Source organism: Haliotis cracherodii, unplaced genomic scaffold (genome assembly GCF_022045235.1).
Source record: "Haliotis cracherodii isolate W230 unplaced genomic scaffold, xgHalCrac1.p SCAF_4, whole genome shotgun sequence".
NCBI lineage: Eukaryota > Metazoa > Mollusca > Gastropoda > Lepetellida > Haliotidae > Haliotis > Haliotis cracherodii.
The window spans coordinates 52347136-52370280 of NW_027266297.1; the positions used below are offsets into that span (position 1 = coordinate 52347136).

General features: G+C 40.9%; 2 protein-coding genes across 2 annotated transcripts in view; one reads left to right on the forward strand and one right to left on the reverse strand.

Moving 5' to 3' along the window:
- LOC139478226 (uncharacterized) overlaps positions 1-17895 on the forward strand; it is a 36496-nt gene extending 18601 nt beyond the window's left edge. The window contains exons 17-35 of the mRNA XM_071260626.1: positions 355-618; positions 906-1149; positions 1464-1695; positions 1783-6474; positions 6658-6993; positions 7224-7389; positions 7660-8128; positions 8624-8771; positions 9080-9200; positions 9412-9683; positions 9801-10167; positions 10455-10669; positions 10827-11231; positions 11349-11493; positions 11634-11831; positions 12526-12900; positions 13076-13386; positions 14362-14430; positions 17209-17895. Of these exons, the coding sequence (XP_071116727.1) occupies positions 355-618; positions 906-1149; positions 1464-1695; positions 1783-6474; positions 6658-6993; positions 7224-7389; positions 7660-8128; positions 8624-8771; positions 9080-9200; positions 9412-9683; positions 9801-10167; positions 10455-10669; positions 10827-11231; positions 11349-11493; positions 11634-11831; positions 12526-12900; positions 13076-13386; positions 14362-14430; positions 17209-17253 (9074 nt within the window). The 3' untranslated portion in view covers positions 17254-17895. The remainder of the gene's footprint in view (positions 1-354; positions 619-905; positions 1150-1463; positions 1696-1782; positions 6475-6657; positions 6994-7223; positions 7390-7659; positions 8129-8623; positions 8772-9079; positions 9201-9411; positions 9684-9800; positions 10168-10454; positions 10670-10826; positions 11232-11348; positions 11494-11633; positions 11832-12525; positions 12901-13075; positions 13387-14361; positions 14431-17208) is intronic.
- A 2582-nt stretch (positions 17896-20477) lies between these two features.
- LOC139479479 (protein SON-like) lies at positions 20478-22635 on the reverse strand. The gene is made up of 2 exons (XM_071262326.1): positions 22501-22635; positions 20478-21089 (listed from the first exon to the last, which is right to left on the reverse strand). The coding sequence occupies exons 1-2, from the start codon at positions 22633-22635 to the stop codon at positions 20478-20480; spliced, it is 747 nt and encodes a 248-aa protein (XP_071118427.1).
- Positions 22636-23145: the final 510 nt, after the last annotated feature.

A 23145-nucleotide genomic window follows, 5' to 3' on the forward strand; every position in this document is an offset into this window, starting at 1 on the left:
AAAAATGTGTGGTAACACCACATGACCAAACGAGTTTTCACTTTTTCCTATGTACTTCTGTAACAGATTATGTTTATATCATGATGCTATTTTGTACACAATTGTTTTTATTTTGCTCACTTTATTTCAATGCATGCTAAGCATTCCAAATTAACAATCTTAACCTGAAAGGCAAAACTCCTGTTCATCCATTCTTGCAAGCCATTTTTACAGAGAAGCTGTTCAAGACATCGCACGGTTAAAGTGTTTGGACATCCTGTAGACCCAAGTCAACTCATTAGTCTGGCAGATCTCATGACTATAAAACATGTGTTGCTGTCCCCGTATAGTCCCCTGCTCTCTGTTTCCCGCTAGCTGGCTATGTCAACACCATGGCCGAGAAGAGCGTGAGGGGCTCATACACCTACAAGAAGGATGAGTACAATTTCCTTGCACGAGCTTTGATAGTAAGCAGCGGAAACTCCATCACACGCATCGTGCCCACCCTCGTCATCAGTATGCCGAAGAGAGAGATTATCAACCTGAAAGGATCTGCCGAGTACAAAACTAAAAAGTCCTTTAAGGTGGAGACAGTGGTTCTGATGAAGCCAATCCTCGAGAATCCACTCAAATTCAAGGGTAAGTGAACCAGAGGCATGTTTCTAAATAATGTAAGATTAATGATTGATAGGACAACTGTTGCTATTATCTACTCTGTTTAGGTAAGAATGATATGTGTTATGAATGCCAATACAGTTATACCTGGCAAAACATTGGTCAGTTATGGAGGAGGTCAATGATGCAAAAAGGTTCCATTTGTAATGCTTATTATCTGACATGGGCAGTAATGGTTAACTTTTGGAATGTTGTTTGTCCATGAACACTATAATCGCCATCATAATAAGGTTATGTATCCTCCTATTCAGCTGACTTGGTCCGATCTGAGAACATCAAGAAGAAGAGGCACAAGTATAAAGGCAGTGCCCTCCTCACCTCAGACTTCATTACTCTCAAGCTGAGCTCCAGCTTGGAGAAGAGGGGGAAAGGCACCGTGTCCAGTCAGTTCGTCCTTGACTACAATCTACCTAAAAGCAAGAAACAAAAAGTTACATTCAGCAGCAAGTTTATTGACAGAAGCACGAAGACAACAAAGAAGTACAAGATTAATTGGTACAAGCATGTCTCTTCACTTATATCGGACATGGGCATTCATCTTCATATGTTCATCAGCTTACCGATCACTCTTACCATTTAACATGCAGAGCTTGTTTTGAGGGTTATATAGCTTCGAGTGTCATCGGTTTTGGAAGTTGATTTCTTTGTGATTTCCCTATTCTCACTACCGTAGGTGTCATGTAATTGAGATATTGAATATGACCATGACAGTTGACGAACCTGTTATCAACAAAATAATTTTATGGTAATAAGTTGTGATTTGTATGATGTTAAATACACGAAAGTCAATCGGATCACGTATTTTTCAGCAACTTTGATTGGAAACAGAACAAGTCTTACAACATGCTCTTGGATGTGGGTGTCAACAGCAATTCTCGCCACAACGAGCTTGAGATGAAGTTCCGGCATGGGGCCAACGTACGTGACGTAAAGGACAAGAGGAAGGAGTTAAACCTCCTGGCCTCAGTGGACCACAAGGTTGCCTCCTCTGGTGCCACTGCATCTATTGACTATGTTGTCAGAGTCTCCTACCCTCCCAAAGTAAGTACACTTCAAAACATTTTATATCAGTTTTAGAAATAGATGACAGCTCTATTCAGTTCCTTGAACTACAATTTATATTTACAGGATGTGAACTTCCATGCTAAAGGTCACCACAGCCATGATAAGAAGAACCTGGCCTCTTCCCTGTCCGTGTCCTATGGTAAGAAACAGAACTTGGAAACAGCCTTCAAACTTCGTGACCGCACTCGCAACAAAATGATCAATTTAGAGGGTTCTTTTACCCTAGCCTACCCTGAACATGACATAGTATTTGTCAGTAACCTAACACAGAAAAGCCGTACCAAATACTTGCACATCACCAATCTGAATCTGCAGAAGGGACAAAAGTCTACTCTCGTGACTAATTTTGAGAGACCCACATCAAACAGCGTTGAATTATCAAGTGAAGCCGTTATACATGGCTATGAGCCTGTACGTTTTGTTGGATCTGCTAATCTCAACTGGAAAAATCTGAAACTCTCAGGAAAGGTAAGCAGAAAAGGTGATGCCTATGGGTTAACAGGAGAGTCTGTTGTCAATACAAAACAGAAGAACGGTAAATGGAAGCTGGTGGTAGATTACCTCAAGAAACAGGTTACAGTCAAAGCGAATGGTGGAAAACATGGTGATAAATATAAAGCAGAATTTGACGCTGAATTAAATGATGAGACTGCTGCAAAATCTAGATATTCTGGATCAGTTTTATTCCACAACAAAGGTGGAGCCAACAGGAGACTAGGAGGAAGCTTTGAAGTGAGGACTCCTATTGAAAATTATGCAAGGGTTGCTGGAGACTTTGACTATTCCAATGACAGGAAGGAAGTCAGCGTTAAAGGCTCTGCAGGATATGGACATAAACAGATATCAGCCACTGCAAGTATGGACAAGCCTTTCAAAGTAACAAATCTGGGTCTCAGCTTTGCTGCAACAACACCATTCCAGAGATTTGAAGCCATTGAAATCAATGTCATCAATAAGTTTGATAAAACACTGCTGTCTCAAGTGAAGTATGTAGTTGGGCCACACAATGCTGACATGAAGTTTTCTGCTGAATATGCAGTCACAACTCTCAAAAGAGACATCCAGGCAGGGTTTGTTTTTAAATCCAGTCTACGTGCATATAGAATTGTATCTGTTAGCTTTGAACACAGTGATGATGGACATACATACTGTAAAAGCAAAGTGAAATATAATGACAATGGCGACATGTACAAAGCAGAATTTGATATGAATGCTATAAATACTAGGATAAATTTCAATGGTAATGGTAACCTTATCCTCACATCTCCAAATAACAAAATAATTACTACCCTTCATCATGAACACCGCCCTTATGCCTTAAGTACCACCTTCAACACTGATTGGGGCAAAGGACAGAAGATTCTTGTTGATGTCAGTGCTGGCTATGAAAAAATAGTCAACACGAAGGTTAACAGTGAAGTGATTATCCAGACACCTTGGGCACCAGTTAATGATGTAGATGTGAACCTCGCTTATGAACAAGGAACAGGATACCTCAAGCTGAATACATTAGCTAAGAACAACAGACAAACTTTAGTCTTACTTGACTCGAATTACAGAAGAAATCATGGTCTTGCTGAGTTTGATGTCAGCCTTACTGGGTCCATGCTAGCAAATGATATCATGGGTAAAGTGAATGTAAATGAATATGAGAGTAATCCAAAGAGAGGACATGCAGAATTCCAGTGGGCAAGAGGGAAGAAGATATCAATGGATGTATACCTTGATTTGCAGCCTACCGTTTACAGTGTTGATTCCAGTGTTAGGATCACGACACCATTTAAGGGGGCAGAAAATATCGTTTTTAAATATAAGAACAAAAAACGTGGTAAAGAGTGGGTATCCAAAGTGACACTAGAGTATGGCCTTGGTATGTACATTACAGGAGAAACTCATCTCCACATGGACAATTTGAGAAAGTTCAGAGTAATTATAGACTCTTCCTTCCCGGAGATGCAACATTTTGAAAGTGGAATTGAAATGTCTGGATCGGTTAATAAGAATGCCAGATTATCAGCCGATGTTGAAATAAGGCCATTGATGCGGAAAATGGCTGCAGAAGTCAGCTGGAACCTTGTAAGACAGCTCCGTGGCATGATCAGGTTAGACACACCCTTCAAACAGTTCAGATACCTTCAAGTGACAGGAACCCATCTCACCAACACACTTGACAAGACATGTCATTTGAAAATGGAATATCATCCCAGCAAAGTCATTGTTCTGAACACTACATATCATATCAATGCTATTACTGATTTTGCACTTGACTCGGTTCTCGAGACTCCCTATCCCAAGTACAGGAAGTTCAAAGCTGAGCTCTCTTTCAAGAAACCAGGCATGGCAATGGAAGGACGGGCATCTTTGAAGACTCCTTTTGAAACTTACAAAGTTCTTTCAGCTAATTTTAACCATGCCATGTCCAGGCAGAATATCCAGACCCATGCTGAGGTGAGTTACGGACCAGGGAAAAAGATAGAATCAGACCTGTATTTGAATTGGAATGATGGAGTTGATGGCAGTGTAACATTTCGCTCACCATTAAAGCGACTAGAGACCATCAGAGTAACCATTAATCATCACGGCACAACATGGAGAGATTTCACATCTAAGACACAAGTCCAGTATGCCAATAAGCGAATTGAGGGAGACGTTTCATTCAGACATGGCACTAAAACAACTGGATCCCTTCTTGTGAAGACACCATTCCAAGGTTTTGAAAACATAAATGCCAAGATTGATAGAGAAGGTAGAATTAATGACTTCAAATTGAAGGGAATCCTGACATATGGCACAAAGAGTCATGAAGGTGCTCTTCAATTTGCCCTGAAAGATGACCGTTTTGGTATTGCATCTGTGCTGAAGACACCATCCCTTGAGAACATGAAATTAAGCTACATGATGACTGGTAACTGGACAGACTTCTCAACCAAGTACGAAGTGGCTTATGGTACAGCTTACAAGCTTGATGAGGCCATATCGTTCAAGGTTAGCAGCACAGACTTCAGTGTTCGTTACGATGTGGGATACACCTGGCAAGGTGAAAGCAGGTTGATTGGAGCTACAGCTGTCAAGCAGGGTGACATTAATAACTTCAATGTGGAGCTTGGTGGAAAGTTCAACTCCAAAGTTATGCATGCTGTTACATCTTTCCAGAGAGGAAGAATATCAAGAGGTAATTTTAGACTTACCACTCCTTTCAAACAATACACTGATGTTGGCGTTTCCTTTGATCACACTGGGGATGAAAACAGGTTTAGTACCAATGCCAGATTCAACATTCGGGATGACATGGATTATGAAGCAAGAGTTGAAAACCTGAAACAAGGTGAAAAGAGGATTGAAACTACTGTTGAGCTGAAGACGCCTCACAAGGGTCATGAAGATTACAAATTAACATATCAGCATAGCTTGAGGAAAAACAGGTTGGTAGCCGAGGCAGAGGTTTACCAAAATAGACGGAAGACCTATTCTGCTGATGCCAATGTTGCCTACACTGTACCAGTCACTGCAACCCTGAACATAATCACTCCCCATGAAGGATACAGAAGTATCAAAGCATCTGGAAACTACGAGAAGAGAAACACCCGCCACACATTCTCTGCCACTGCTAATGTTGGTAAGCATGGTGCTATCGCTGCAGAGTCTACTGTTGATACCAGCGGTGCTCCCTACACAGGTAGTGCTATGGTGAACACACCATTCACAGGATACGAACAAATCACAATGCTCTTCACACATCGGGGACAACATATTCGTGACTTTAGAACAACAGTGACAGCCAATCTCCCAAAAATGGAAACAATAACTGGTGAAGCATCGTCCCTCTTCCGGATGGGAAAGGATTTTAATGGACTGTTCACGATGTCAAGTGGTTTGAAGAACATGGAGGATATCAGACTATTGCTAAGAGGCTCAAGGACAGGAGATATATCTGAGCTCCATTCTGAACTTGGTTGGCAAAAGAGCAAAGTGATCACAACTTCTTCGAATTTCCGCTTTGTAAACGATATGAGCGGGGTTGAACTGGCTACTGGAACATCCATCACAACTCCATTTAGCCAACTTGCCACAACAAACTTCAAGTTGGATCACATGCACAATTCTGAGAAGGTTGCAGAGAGGATCACTTTTGACTACAATGGAAAATCTTATCTCGATGCTGACATGGACTATACGCATGGGCATCGACATGAAGGTTCCATCAATATCAGAACACCCAGACCAATGTCAATGAGAGTTGATGGTCAATATGAGGTAAAACAGTTTCACACAGATCTCTTCCTTAATTGGAACCACGATGATCTTGAGAGTAACGTCAAGTTTGAGACAGCCTACAATGATAGAACTGTCAATGCTAACGTGGACACAGACTTGAAATTTATGGTTATCCACCCAGTGCGAACAATGGGAATTGAGACTGTAGTGAAGAAACTCCCTATGCAAATGCAAAATAAAGCACTCATTACCTGGGACCAAAAGATGGGCAGCACATTTGCTTATGATGTGCAGTGGAATGACCGAAATAGTCGATATCGGCAAGCACGTGATGGCAGTGTTCTGGTAGTCGTCCCAACAAGAAGTGTCAAAGTAGGTGGATCCTATGTTAACAGTACGTTTGGCAAGAGCTTAGATGCCACAGTGATGTGGGATGCAGAGAGAGACCAGACCAAACAAGTGGCTGTCAAGTTGGATATGGATCAGAGAAGCAAGTCTGTCAAGAGGTCTGTCCTGGTCCATCTACCATCAATCAAAAAGGTAAAAATGTTACCATTTAATACAATTGTAGTAATGTTCAGTGACAATGCAACCACATTAACACACATCCTAAACCTTAATATATATTTGATCTGGACGCTCTCAAATAAACCCTTGCATGGCCTGATACTTAATGTACATTTGCTGAAATCTACAAAGACATTTTCTTATTCTTGTGATCAGGACTACAAGCTGGAAACATCCATGATCAGAAATCAAGGCAACGTTCTCGTAGATGGAACAACCATATTCACCTATTCTCCAGATCCTCGCAAGGCCTTGACTCTCACCACAAAGATGGAGAATTTGGGTGCCAATGGTTACAACAACTACTCTGTGTCTGTGGGTATCAACCACCCATCGACCTCTACCAACCTGCTGCTGAACACACACCTGGGCAACACCTCCATGTCCTGCTCGGGCGGTCTCGTCCTCTCTTATGAAGCCCGGAACAGACAGAAGAAGTACTTTGTTCTCAAAGGTGATGTAAACCACAAAATGAAGAAAATGAATATTGAGGTAAGGCTTTTTTCATTTCCATAATAATAATTGCCTAATATGTAGTTTGAATGTAAAAAGTCAACCTGCTAAACGTCTGACTCTAACATAACATGAAATCTCTGATTTGAAGTCAAAATTGAACCTAGGATTCAGATATACATTTATCATAGAAATAATCCAAGTTGAAAGTAAATACATATATGACATGTTGAAGCAACACTAATTATAATGATAACAAACTATTGCAGGCGAGTTCCCCACTGAAACATGTTGTGCTGAGTGGCCGGATGTTTAAGGACATTGAGTACCACTTTGGACTTACCAATACATACGACCATAACAAGGTTGTCAACACTGAGATTATGGTCGACACTGAAAGAAAAACACTCAACTTGGACTTTGCCTACAACTCTGGTAAGGCATGGCCAACATTTCTTTTGAAATGCATCCTAAATAATCATAACTTTGTGATTAACATTTTCTGAAAATCTTCTTATTTCTCACTTGCAATGTTACTTCTATACTTACCTATACTGACAGCCATACATTCCTCCAAATTTAAAATGGATACTAAGTCTTTAAAGATGCAGATTATGATCCACACTGAATTTGCTATGTTTATTATCAACTTCATTGTCGATCGGCTATCAAGGTTTTCTAAAAGACCATGTGTCCTGTTTACAGAGGATCCTAATGACAGCATCCATCTGTCGGCCGGCTATGTGAACGACACAGCCATCCAAGCTGAGATCTACAGAAAGGTCAGCCGGCAGCGTATCCCAGAAAGTTGGATAGCCGTACGTCTCAACTCGTCGCACATCCTCCACACACGCGTCACCTGGCGACCAAGCTCTCTCATGGAGCTGCAGCAGTTCGTGTCATCCAAGGCGCTGGTGTACAGCTATGTGATGAATGAAGCAGCGAGTGAAGTGTCTCAAGCAATGGGACAGGAGGTGACAGCCAAATATAACAGAATCGCCAACGAAATCTTCAATGAAATGAAGCCAGTCTTTACTCTTCTGGAGAAGGAGATGGCAAATGCCAAGGTCAATCTGGACCTAGTCCAACGTGAAGTGCGCAGAGCTTATAGAAGGAACGACTTGTATATCAAGGACATGGGCAATGCTGTCAATAGCGCTTTCAACCAGATGTTGTAAGTTGACTTACATATACATACATACATACCTGCACAGAGAAATGGTGTGTTTGCATCATGGTCTGCAATATTTGATACATTGCGTGGAATGGCGGGTTTGAATCCTCACATGGGTACAATGTGGGAAGCCAATGTCAGGTGTCCAACCCCCCCCCCACACACACACATTGACATATTACTAGAATATTGCTAAAGGTGGTGTAAAACCATACTAGTTCAATGTTGATGTGCATCACAGTCATGTATTGAGAGACCAGTGGTTGTATAATGTGCGACAGTCCAGACAATCTGCTCCACACATTGTACTCCTCCCATCACCATGGTAGTCAGCTCTTCAAAAGAAATGGGGCTCAGATGACATAGGTGGCTCCAAAATCGCAATGCGATGTTAAATGTTTAATTCAAAATGATTAAGTTTAAGGACTTTTTTCAGTTGCAAATATATGAGTTTCAGTTTGTGACAACAGGGTTATTAGCAGATGTTTGTTTCAGTGGAGGATTTGGCAACTTTGTTGAAGAGTTTGAAAGGTTCTATATGAAGACTGAAAGGACCTTAACACAGTTGCTTCACACTGTCAAGGACTACCCAATCACTCAGAAATATATGCAGTTTGTAGATAAGCTCATCAGTGATCTCAAGGTGAGTATATAAGCATGTCATGCATTAGTCAGTACTCTCCAGGTTTCCAGTACCTAACATGGCTTCAGTGGATTTGAATGTATGATAATCATATGACCAGCTCCTACGACACACGTGCAGTGTACCAGCGGCTCTGAAACTCCAGGGAGGGGGTGGTGTTGGAGGAAATAGGTTTCCAGATATGTTGAAACATTAATGTTACACCATTCCTTTTATCATGTATGAAGAATAGGTGCATGGTTTGGGGCATTTATTGGCAATATATGCTCTTCATTTCATGTTATTTTGTAATGTAACTGTATGTTCAGAACTTCCGCCAGTTGAGTGCAGCCAAGATGCAGATGTGGACATACCAGATGGACAAGGCATCCAATGAGCTGTACAAGTCCTACCTTACCTACACACGTTCTCTGCAAAGGAAAATGAAAGGTTTGTGGAATAACAATAACATTCTCACAAGCGGCATAGCAATTAAGCAGCAAACTATGAAACCAAAATTTTATAGATTTAGTAAATACATCATATATTTGTCTGCTGCTTCATTTATGTCACTAATGGGTGTGGTGGATTCCCCATGAATTGTACGTTTAACCTATATGTCAGGGTACTCCCATGATGCATGTTTTATTGAATGATCCAGGTTTTGCCTCATCAATCATGGATCATCCTAAAGTAAAAGGCATCCGGGCCACGTATGCCAACCTGAAGTCTCAGGTTGCCAGCCTACCGGAAGTGGACTACAAACAATATGGGGAAATCCTAGATGGGGCCTTACAGAAAGCTCTAGAACCCCTGGCGCTGGGAGAAAAGTACAATGTGTTGAAGATTAAGGCAAAGGAAGCGTTTGAATCCCTGAACATCCACCAAGACCTGAAACGAGCACATCATATCGCGAATGAAATCCACCAACAGGTATTGTGTTACAGCTTTCCATTGTTATTAAATGGTTGTTCTGTTTGTTTCTTTTTGTCTGTGTCTGCTCCTTCTCTCTACCGGCGATACTTATGTTATGCTTCTATGTTATTGCAGTTTGTGTGGACCTACAAATACTGGGACTTGGATTCCAACCTCCGTCTCACCATGCTCAGGCTGTACGAGGCATCGCGCGACATGATTTTCATGGAAATGAACAAACTGAAGGACAGCCTGGTGGACCTTGACAAGTCCAGGGTTATTGTGTATGATCCCCTGAACGGAGAGCTGCAGGTGGAACTATACCTGCCTGTCCCACTCAAGTCTCTGGCAGAAGCACCGGACTTCAACATCCGCCGTTACATCCGCAAGGTGAAGAACTTTGTTGACAGATACATCCCTGGCAGAAACTACTCCGTGTGGGACACCTACTACAAGTTTGTTCCTTCACTGGACTCCTCCACATGGATGCCACCTTACAGAGGTAAGTAAGACAGAGTGCACAGATGGCGACACTCAGTTGCAACCATTTTTGGTATACACTAACTGGGTTTCACAGCTCTGGCTTCAAACTACATGGTATTTTCGCTAGAATTCATTATAAGAAACTGCATGCAGTCAATTTTTATTACAAAAATTGTAGAAAGATATAATGCATTATTTACATGGCAGGGTGTTCTATAGGCCAGCCCAATCCCACATAGGTGATGATGTTTACACGTCTGTGGATGGAGGTCCTCCTGTAACACATAGGTCTTGTTCTCTTTACAGCCTATGCAGCAGTTGTGGGTAACCAGCACTTCATCACATTTGACAAGAATCACTTTGATTTTGCCGGACGCTGCAGCTATGTGCTGACACGCGACATGGTCGATGATAACTTCACTGTAGTCGTCAATTACGACAACAACATGCGTGCTCCCAAGAAGAAGTCTATGCTTGTCATGTTGAGAGGCATTAACATTGAAATCAGCACCAATTACAAGGTCAGCCCCATCAATACCTCTTACCATTTAATACCCATGCAAAAATGAAATGCTAAGATTAGTGAGCCATTTAACAACAAGCAATGATCAGTACCGCAGTGGTCCGAGTCTAAAGCGTATCATCGGCCATGTAACATATTGTCTCTGCCTCTTCCAGGTCTTGGTGAACGACCGGCCAGTGGAGCTGCCCTTCACCCAGGGCAAGGTGGAGGCCATCAGGGAGAACAATCACATTACCGTCGAAGATGGTACCGGGCTGACCGTGGAGGTAGATCCAGTCAACGACATCTACACTATCGGACTGAGTGGTTGGTACCACGGCAGGGTTGCCGGACTCCTTGGAACATTTGACAACGAGAACAGTAACGACATGCTCTCCATCAATCGCCAGAAACTGACTGATGTAACTGACTTCGCCAACTCTTGGGAGGTTGGTCACCGATCATGCAGAGCCTCCAACAAGGCCACCGAGATCAGCATGGCCAATGTTGACTCCATCTACCCAGAGTGTGTAGCATACTTCAAGGCCCAGACATCTCAGTTCAGACCTTGCTTCTCTGTGGTAAGTCAGTCAGACAGACAACAAATACATAGTAATGTAGTTACACTGATGTGTAAATGCTGTTGAAAATACAGCGAAGAGTGTCCGTGTTTTAAGTTGAACTATTGGCTGTTGTAGGTACCAGCTGAAGAGTTCCTTCACACGTGTGTAGGTTACGTCCAGACTGGAGCCACACCCACTAATGCCAGCTGCAGGACTGCTGCCCAGTATACGCATCTCTGCAGAACCCACGGTGTCTACCTGAGTGTGCCCACCAACTGTGGTCAGTAGTAACTAAGTATATACTATTGTGTCTAATCATTATCCTAATGTATGGAGATGAGATCTGTTTACTAACAAATTTTAAAAAATGTACTCATTGCATGTATGAAGTGCTTCACACAATTATTATTTCCCCTTCAGTAAGCTGTGCCCTGACCAGCGACCTGACCTCCATCACCAGTGGTATGTCCGTGCAGCTGACCGCTGGAGACAAGGAAGCGCCGCTGCCGTCGTCCGCAGACGTCATCCTGGTTCTAGAGGAGAAGAACACTCAGAAGTTAACAGCAACAACACTTGGAGATCTCATCACTGAAGTGGACTCTGCACTCGGGAATGTTGGTATGTCTCAGCCTGGTCATAAGTTCAGAGGTTCTGTGATAGCCCAAGGCAGCACTTCACTGTGTAGAGTTGTGTGCTTTAGTAGTGCCAAGATCTGGGAAGTGACAGTGATTCATGGTCTGAACCATGCCCGTTCTCGAGTTGTTATAGCAATTTGTAAACATCTACCAAGTGCGTCACTTTGGACTTATGTACACAATCAGCCAACAATAATGATATAACTGAAATACCATCAAAACCACAAAAACCCACTCTCTCACTCAGTTCCTTCTTTTGTTCATTAAACCTAATGTTTCGGGCCTTAATTAGCGTCCCGTTGCTCATGGGATATGATACGTTCTAAGCATCTGGACGTTAGAAGTTTGAGACACCGTGATTTAACCGTAGTACTGTTCAAAGCGGCATTCAACCCAGCTCAACCACTCACTCACTCACTCATTAAGGGCTTGTATTGGATCAAGTGGTTAGGCTCTGTAACTATTTGCGTGTCATCATTCTGAACGGCCTGGGACATTGCTCGTTCCTTCAATCACTGGTTCACATGTCCCAGATGCCCCAGGTTTCATACAGGCCGTGAACGAGATGAAGCTGTAATTGCTAAAACAACAGACGAACCACATTTCTTTAGTAATATAATGGAGCATAGATTTGGGGAATAGATTTCATCTTAGGTTCATATCTTTTCCCCCTACAGGTATCAACCAGAACAAGTATGGCTTGGTTGGCTACGGAGGGCCCGGGCGCCTAGAGACGGAGCATAGTCGAACATTTGACGGTCATCTCTTCAGCCATGCCAAAAGATTCTTGAGGGGCGTTGAAAGTATTGTGTACTCCGACAGCAAGGTAGCAGGGGACGGCCTGGCCGCCATCAGACTTGCCACCACCTACCCCTTCAGGACGGGAGTGGCCAAGGTCATCTTGTTTATCCCAGCCTCTGACTGTGAGGCCAATGAGGCTCATGTGGACATGGACGGCATACTGACAGCCCATGGTTTCGTCATGCATGTACTCCGCAGCAAGCCCATGGACATCCGAGACAACAGGCCTGTCAGAAATGTTCAGATATATGGTGAGTGTTATAACAGCGATGGATGATATAAAGTTCTTAGTTTTAATGGGAGTTCAAATAAGTCCAAACATTTGTATTCAAAATGAGTCCCTTTATATAACACAATGCAACCTTACACTGGTGAAGGCGCGTTAATGTTGTAAAAGGGTTAAAACATTTCCCGTCCTATCTACAGGCATGGACCAAGCACAGATTTTCACCATGAGGTCTCGCCGAACACGCAATGATGAGCTGTTCAAGAAGCTAGTCCAGCCAGCCGACAGATGTTCCCAACTTGCCCTCAACTCTAATGGCTCAATCTTCGACTCCACCCATATGCAGGGTGGAAGCTCCAAAAACAGGAGGGAATTTGTCCGGAACTTCGCCTCCCGTGTTGCCATGACAGCAGCACCACCTGTGTGTCAAACATGCAAGTGTGAACAGGATGCGACAGGAATGGGCAAAACTGTCTGCAAACCTTGCGACCAGGCGTCTTTCTTGTGGAGGGTGAGTATTTAATATCCCACAGATGACATTCTGATTTCCATACCAAATGGAGCACGCCTTTCCTTGAGCAACAGGATAAGAGTAATATTATTTTAAATCAGGTCTATTCTTATCAGTATAATATTGCTGAAAAGGACATAACATGTTGGGCATTAAATGTGAAATGAAACTGTTATATTTAAATGGTTTTACTTATGTTTGGGACAATCTAGAAGTAATTCCTAAAGAATTCTGTTGTACTTTATAGGCAGAGATGTATTGATATTTACCTTCAAGCATTTCCAAAATTGGATTACAGCTGGTGTTATCTATGGAATCTTGTGTAAACATTAATGCCAAAGTCAATTTGGGTCATACTTATTTATTGAATTTTGTATGGGAATACAAATTTCTCTAAAAGTGTGAGTGAAACACTTTGTAAACATATATTTTTAGCATTTAAAGAACGACAAAAGCGCCTCGACCCCCATGTATGACCAGTATGCTTTTTCTACCATAAATTGCCACGGTGCACCTATGTAATTCAGTGTCATATGTGCTTTGTATCATGGGCCGGTGGCCCCTTTACTCAGTAAACTCATTTCATTAACAAATTTCCATTTGCAAGTGATATATCACTTGCACATGTTAAATATTGTCCATTTTCAGAATAGTTGAAAATCGTTTTGAGTTTTACCTTGTGTGGAGTACTTGGCTCTCTGTGATTACGAGACTTATTAACTATTATACTAATATAATACATTTTGAGTTAGCAGACGAACAAAGTGATGTTTGATCCACACGAGTCTTACTTGCTGTGACTGCTAATTTGACCGTGTTACGTCCCCTTTTTAAAGTAAAGTACCCGCTATCAACCATGAGGTTCTTTTGTCAATGCCTACTTGTACTGCACCTGCTGTACTGCACCTGCTAATGCACCTACTGTACTGCACCTGCTGTACCGCACCTGCTAATGCACCTACTGTTGTCTTGCAGTACATGCCCGACTGGTGGAGCAGCAACAGAACCCCGGTGGTTCGAGATGTCTTCACAGAACAACTGAAGGTATGTACGGACATCTCAAGAAGGCCATAACGGCCGACCAAGACAATTAATAATCTCTTCCCGAAACATGCTGGAAGAAATATATTGTCCACATTTTGTTCAGTGGACATGCTTGGTATTTTGAAACTTAAGATGTTGTGGGTTCAGAAAAATTGTTCTGTCTCAAATATTACATGTAGGACCATTTCTAACTATACATGACTGTACCTGGTTATATATGACTGTATATGGTTATATGTGCAGGTATATGACTATTTATGACTTTACCTGGCTATATATGACTGTATATGGTTATATATGCAGGCATATGACTATTTATGACTATATATGACTGTACCTGGCTATATATGGAGAATCTCACCCAAGTGTCTTTTGATATCAAATATATCAACACAAGTTGATAAAAGTGGAAAAATTTCATTCTTTCAACTTTTTCAGTTTGTAGACAGTAATAAGCTGTGTCTCAAGTGTAAAAAGTACTGCTAACAGATTCAGTAGCAGAGCCATTAGTGATGTACTTTGATTGTGACGTCATGGTAACCAATGATGTCACAATGGTCTGCAAAGCATCGTGTTGCAATTTCATTGCAGCCATATCTACAATGTAGATATGGCTTGATTTCACACAAATGATATCTCCCGTGGGAGCCAGTTCTGGATGATAAAGGAATTTGCTTATATCTGTAGGTATTTGACTATTTCTGACTATATATGACTGTACCTGGCTATATATGACTATCTGGTTATATCTGTAGGTATTTGACTATTTCTGACTATATATGACTGTACCTGGCTATATATGACTATCTGGTTATATCTGTAGGTATATGACCATTTCTGACTATATATGACTGTACCTGGCTATATATGACTCTTTGGTTATATCTGTAGGTATTTGACTATTTCTGACTATATATGACTGTACCTGGCTATATATGACTATCTGGTTATATCTGTAGGTATTTGACATTTCTAACTATACATGACTGTACCTGGTTGTATTTGGTTATATGTGCAGGTATATGACTATTTATGACTTTACCTGGCTATATATGACTGTATATGGTTATATATGCAGGCATATGACTATTTATGACTATATATGACTGTACCTGGCTATATATGGAGAATCTCACCCAAGTGTCTTTTGATATCAAATATATCAACACAAGTTGATAAAAGTGGAAAAAATTCATTCTTTCAACTTTTTCAGTTTGTAGACAGTAATAAGCTGTGTCTCAAGTGTAAAAAGTACTGCTAACAGATTCAGTAGCAGAGCCATTAGTGATGTACTTTGATTGTGACGTCATGGTAACCAATGATGTCACAATGGTCTGCAGAGCATCGTGTTGCAATTTCATTGCAGCCATATCTACAATGTAGATATGGCTTGATTTCACACAAATGATATCTCCCGTGGGAGCCAGTTCTGGATGATAAAGGAATTTGCTTATATCTGTAGTTATTGACTATTTCTGACTATATATGACTGTACCTGGCTATATATGACAATCTGGTTATATCTGTAGGTATTTGACTATTTCTGACTATATATGACTGTACCTGGCTATATATGACTATCTGGTTATATCTGTAGGTATATGACCATTTCTGACTATATATGACTGTACCTGGCTTTATATGACTCTTTGGTTATATCTGTAGGTATTTGACTATTTCTGACTATATATGACTGTACCTGGCTTTATATATGACTATCTGGTTATATCTGTAGGTATTTGACTATTTCTGACTATATATGACTTTACCTGGCTATATATCACTATCTGGTTATATCTGTAGGTATTTGACTATTTCTGACTATATATGACTGTACCTGGCTATATATTACTATCTGGTTATATCTGTAGGTGTTTGACTATTTCTGACTATATATGACTGTACCTGGCTATATGTGACTATATCTGGTTATATCTGTAGGTATTTGACTATTTCTGGCTATATATGACTGTACCTGGCTATATATGACTCTTTGGTTATATCTGTAGGTATTTGACTATTTCTGACTATATATGACTGTACCTGGCTATATGTGACTGTATCTGGTTATATCTGTAGATATATGACCATTTCTGACTATATATGACTGTACCTGGCTATATATGACTCTTTGGTTATATCTGTAGGTATTTGACTATTTCTGACTATATATGACTGTACCTGGCTATATATGACTATCTGGTTATATCTGTAGGTATTTGACTATTTCTGACTATATATGACTGTACCTGGCTATATATGACTCTTTGGTTATATCTGTAGGTATTTGACCATTTCTGACTATATATGACTGTACCTGGCTATATATGACTATCTGGTTATATCTGTAGGTATTTGACTATTTCTGACTATATATGACTGTACCTGGCTATATATGACTATCTGGTTATATCTGTAGGTTTATGATTATTTCTGACTATATGTGACTGTATCTGATTATAGCAAATGGTATCTGACTATATTTGACTACCTGGCTATATGTAAATGTATCTGACTCTATATGTCTTATCTGACCATGTATGGCTGTAGCTGGCTGTATCTGGGGTATACAACGATCTGACTTTATCAAAGTGTATGTGGCAGTATCTGACAGTATCTAAGGGTATTGGAGTGCATCTGAATACTCATGGCTGTAGCTGGCGGTATGTGACTATATCTCACTATATCCAATGGTATGTGACGCTATGTGCCTGTGTCTGACAGTATCTAAGGGTATTTGACTGTATTTGATTATATCTTACTGTTCATCTGTTACAGGAGTACCTAGGATCAGTCCGGCGCCAGGTGTCTTTAGCAGCCTGATGCCATTCCTCAAGTTAGGGAAGGATTCGCCTGTGTTGATAACTGTACACCACGACTTCAGATGTGTCAGTTGCATGTAGATTTCTAGATGTCATGTCTGTTCCTGTACTTTCCTCTGCATCAGGGTGCGTCCTGCGTGTGTATACACTACGGCCTCCTAACTCTGCTCAGACAGACCGTAGGTCATGGCACCAGAAGGAACATGTTCAATGTTGTGTTCACTAAGATGTTTATATTTGTTGTTTATCGTCATAATATTTCACTCCTTCATCTTGCCATAATCGAAACAATAATCCAAGACAGTTAAGGGTATTGGTCATTGATAACTGTGATTCATTATCTTTATTTATTAAATGAGCATATATGTGCTGCACATACTCTTAGTGTTTAGGAAAACACCACATTGTCAATTTTGACTCCACAGTGGCTCAGTGTTTCGAGCGTCACCAATATTCACATTTTGTATTCTGCACGGTTTGAAGCATCTATTTCTGTTCAATGTTGTAACTTTGTACTTCTACATATCTAGATGAGTCGCAGTGATCCGTCAAAGTGCCAAAGTTGTAAATAAATTGTCTTCTATTGTACATAAGTCTTTTGTATTTATTTCTTCCTGAATAAAAATGTTTAGCATTTTTATAAGCATGTGTTTCATATTTTATTTGAGTACTAGATTTATTAATTTTGTAGGATATATTATTCCCGTCTTTCAGAAAGTTTCATTTTGAAATTCTACCGCGACGAAAATATGATGAATACCTGTCTCAAACGATGCATATGCAAAGACATGTAATGAATTTAAAACGGATTTAATTGCTATAAACATATTTGGGTGATTATCTGGTTGCCTTAGATCCCCTACACACACACCTCTGTGTTATGTCAGATCCGTGACACACACCTTTATTACTTTACCAGACTGAAATAACTGAACACAAAAAGTACAGATTGCTGAGAAAACCAATTCCTCAATAAACATTCATGATAGCATCCTGAGGCGAGGAAGTTAACTGTCTGTAAAAGTCTATAGTCCGAGGCCAGATAACACCCTTGCCTCGGTAAGATGATATGATAGCAGGTATACCACACATCATACACGCAACATATATAAAATTCAAACGAATTATTTCGAAATTTGTAATTTTTTACCCACACGACCATATAAGTGCGATTATCTGGCACTCCTAATCTTGAGGGGTGTATATATTATTCACAATTATGAACAGTGCGATTATCAGACACGTTTGGAGTATATAGTATTCACAATCATTGAAGGGGGCAACTTTCCCCATTATCTACACGAGTTCATCACTGAACAATTGATTCAGTGCTTGTACATTTAAACATTTTGGTGATTTTGTTTTGTTTGTGTATTTGTTCTCCTTAACCTGCAGTCATGACAGTGTAGTATTGTACAGTGTAGTAGTGTACAGTGTAGTATTGTACAGTGTAGTAGTGTACAGTGTAGTAGTGTACAGTGTAGTAGTGTACAGTGTAGTAGTGTACAGTGTAGTATTGTACAGTGTAGTAGTGTAGAGTGTAGTATTGTACAGTGTAGTAGTGTACAGTGTAGTATTGTACAGTGTAGTAGTGTACAGTGTAGTATTGTACAGTGTAGTAGTGTACAGTGTAGTATTGTACAGTGTAGTAGTGTACAGTGTAGTAGTGTACAGTGTAGTATTGTACAGTGTAGTAGTGTAGAGTGTAGTAGTGTACAGTGTAGTAGTGTACAGTGTAGTAGTGTACAGTGTAGTAGTGTACAGTGTAGTATTGTACAGTGTAGTAGTGTACAGTGTAGTATTGTACAGTGTAGTAGTGTACAGTGTAGTAGTGTACAGTGTAGTATTGTACAGTGTAGTATTGTACAGTGTAGTATTGTACAGTGTAGTAGTGTAGTAGTGTACAGTGTAGTAGTGTACAGTGTAGTATTGTACAGTGTAGTAGTGTACAGTGTAGTATTGTACAGTGTAGTATTGTACAGTGTAGTAGTGTAGAGTGTAGTATTGTACAGTGTAGTAGTGTACAGTGTAGTATTGTACAGTGTAGTAGTGTACAGTGTAGTAGTGTACAGTGTAGTATTGTACAGTGTAGTAGTGTACAGTGTAGTAGTGTACAGTGTAGTATTGTACAGTGTAGTAGTGTACAGTGTAGTATTGTACAGTGTAGTAGTGTAGAGTGTAGTATTGTACAGTGTAGTAGTGTACGGTGTAGTAGTGTACAGTGTAGTATTGTACAGTGTAGTAGTGTACAGTGTAGTAGTGTACAGTGTAGTATTATACAGTGTAGTATTGTACAGTGTAGTAGTGTAGTGTAGTATTGTACAGTGTAGTATTGTACAGTGTAGTAGTGTACAGTGTAGTATTGTACAGTGTAGTATTGTACAGTGTAGTAGTGTACAGTGTAGTATTGTACAGTGTAGTAGTGAACAGTGTAGTATTGTACAGTGTAGTATTGTACAGTGTAGTAGTGTACAGTGTAGTATTGTACAGTGTAACTCGCATGTTGATATTTCCTTGCTACATTACATAGTTTGGTAACTCTTATATTGTTATGTATTCCTTCAAACAATTAATTAGATTAGTGTTTATTGTCGAATACAAAAACTTTTTACAGAAGTTTAGCCAAACGATAAACAGTACTATCCTTTGCAACGCTGATATGTCACTGTTAACGGCACTGAGCTGTGTGTGTGTGATGATCACGTGTTTAATATCCCGAAAGATTTGTAATTTTATGTACGACATTCTTCCCAGTCCTAAGCTAAGATGCTTACCATGTACTTCTAAACAGTGCTGAAGAAGCTCAGTGGAATCAATTTGTTATTGAATAAGCAATAACGAAGACATATGGAGGATAAGATAGTGTTTTCTCTTATATAAGGTTTGATTCTTCTGTAATTAAAGATGTTATTAGAATCAGAAAAGTGCATCTGGAGTACCAATCGAGTTACAAAAAACATGATAAAGAGAGGTATTCATCATCCACAAACTTCATAGAGGATTAACATACTAAAAGAGAAGATATCCAGTGACACAACAAATATGACCAAGGCAGGTCTTCAGTATGCAAAAGCTGTCAGGAAGATCAAACAAATTTCATATAGGATTACCATACTGTAACACACACTGAACAAACACAAATCTGTAATCCCACTAATCCTAGAGATAAGGCTAATTACGCCGCTGAGTAGGACTGTTCCATTATCTCTGTGGGTATTGCCGTAATTAGCATTCCACTCCACTGTCTACCAACTGGCTGTCTACCAACTGGCTGTCTACCAACTGGCTGTCTACCAACTGGCTATCTACCAACTGGCTGTCTACCAGCTGACTGTCTAACAACTGGCTGTCTAACAACTGGCTGTCTAACAACTGTCTGTCTAACAACTGACTGTCTAACAACTGGCTGTCTAACAACTGGCTGTCTACCAACTGGCTGTCTAACAACTGACTGTCTACCAACTGGCTTTCTAACAACTGGCTGTCTAACAACTGACTGTCTAACAACTGACTGTCTAACAACTGGCTGTCTAACAACTGGCTGTCTACCAACTGACTGTCTAACAACTGGCTGTCTAACAACTGGTTGTCTACCAACTGGCTGTCTACCAACTGACTGTCTAACAACTGGCTGTCTACCAACTGACTGTCTACCAACTGGCTGTCTACCAACTGGCTGTCTAACAACTGACTGTCTACCAACTGGCTGTCTAACAACTGGCTGTCTAACAACTGACTGTCTACCAACTGGCTGTCTAACAACTGACTGTCTACCAACTGGCTGTCTACCAACTGGCTGTCTACCAACTGACTGTCTACCAACTGACTGTCTACCAACTGGCAGTCTAACAACTGGCTGTCTAACAACTGGCTGTCTAACAACTGGCTGTCTACTAACTAGCTGTCTAACAACTGGCTGTCTAACAACTGGCTGTCTAACAACTGGGAGATTACCCCTGACAGAACGCGTGCAGAGACAGTGGAGCGTGAGACGGCCGGCGTCAATATCTAATGACGATCAACACAGAAGTGAAAGTTGTGTTTATGAATCTAGCTGAATCCAAAAATGAAAACATTGTAAATAAAGTAAACTCAGTGGTCAGAGACGGTCTTAAGATCATTGATATAACCTTTCCACATGCTGAGAAGGGAACGAAACATATAATGATTATAAACCTGGCGTTGTGCTTGCTACGTGTGTGTCACCTGATGATAAGAAGACAATCCTTAAAAAGAAAGCAAATCTAAAGACGGCCAGAAACTTTAAAGATGTTTACTTCGCAGCGTACAGTACACCAGAGCAGCTTCGGCATATGCAGAGCCTGAGAACAATAGTAAACACGTTCGGAGAGGACAAACTCACTATCGTAGGCTATAGAGTGTTCCCACGAAGCTCCTCACAACACACGAGAGATGAGGGTCGACCACGCTCACGTATTCCTCAAATAGTCTCCAGAATGTTGATAGTTTATAATGGAAATATATGATAACGACAAATAACTGAATAGTAGAGTGCTTTCAGCCCATGCTTTCCTTTTAAATCTCTGGATCGGGAACCGTCTCAGTGTATAAACGATGCTCCTTTGATCATCCATCGATGGAATTGACAGGTGTCCTGTTGCTATGTTAAATACGATGTCGTAAGGTCGACATTCTAGTTTAAGATTGACTTTAGGACTTGTTAAGATGCTTTCGTGAAACGGTCGGAAGGAGATCATAAAGAGGGCGGTAAGGAGGTCGTAGCGCTGAGAGGCTTTCGTGAAACGGCACCCTGGGCATCGTTGGTATTGCTGAAACACATCTAGTCCAGCAGATATGTGAACAATATCAAGGGATTGTGCATTTTGTCATAAAAGCATGAAATTTGGTATAGTCATAGACCATTCCTTAAAGAACAATTCCAGAATTGGCTCCACCAGAAAAAAAGTCTCTGTGTCAGCATTGGCAGCCATTTTGAAAATGGTGACTCAAAATCACACGCGATGTTGAAATGTTTGTATTTATTTATCAATAATGACTCTTTGCAGGTCCCAAATAAGTGGAATATTGCCCCCGATATTAGTAATATTAAGCTATGTTTGAATGATGCAGAACATGGTCTTTTGCAGCTCCAGTGTGTGCAAAGAATTAATGCTGAGTTTGCAGAAAGTGTAATTTCGAGGTGGTGGTGGTAACAGTGACAATGTCTCAAGCCTATCAGCTTTATAGTCCAGAGCAACCTGATCCCATAAAGACACCCATAACTGACTGGACCAGGTGTTTTCTTTGCCAAACAGCCAAGCTTTGCAATGCCCAGCAGAATCAAAGTGTCATGATGTTGGTGATGGCCATGGTTACTCAACCGTTTCAGAGAACATTGTGCTTTTCCAAGAGCTGCATACATTACCCATGCCCTAGATGTGAGACGCCAAGATGAAGGAGGTGGCATAGCCATTACTCTGCAGGTGAACAAGGCCAAGTGGCACAAATACTGCCTTCAAAGTTTACTGCTGCAAGGCTACAAAGGGCAGAAAAGAGGAAGTAAACAGCAAAATATGATGACCCTGATTCAAGCACTAAAAAGTTTACACGTCAAAGTCATCAACAGGATGCCACATCAGAAAATGCCTGCTTCTTCTGTGAGAAGGCATCTGTTACAGAGCAACTCCACGAAGTATCCACTTTCCGCCTGGACAGTCGTGTTAGACAATGTGCAGTAGACCTGCAAGACCAAGGGCTCCTTGCCAAACTGAGTGCTGGGGACATGGTGGCACAGGGGGCTAAGTATCATGCACCTTGCTTGGCGCCACTGTACAACAAAGCTGCAGCACTGCAAGATCAGGATGATCTAGGGGATGAAACTTCCAAGGTCAGCCATGGCATTGCCCTGGCTGAGCTACTCTCATACATTGAG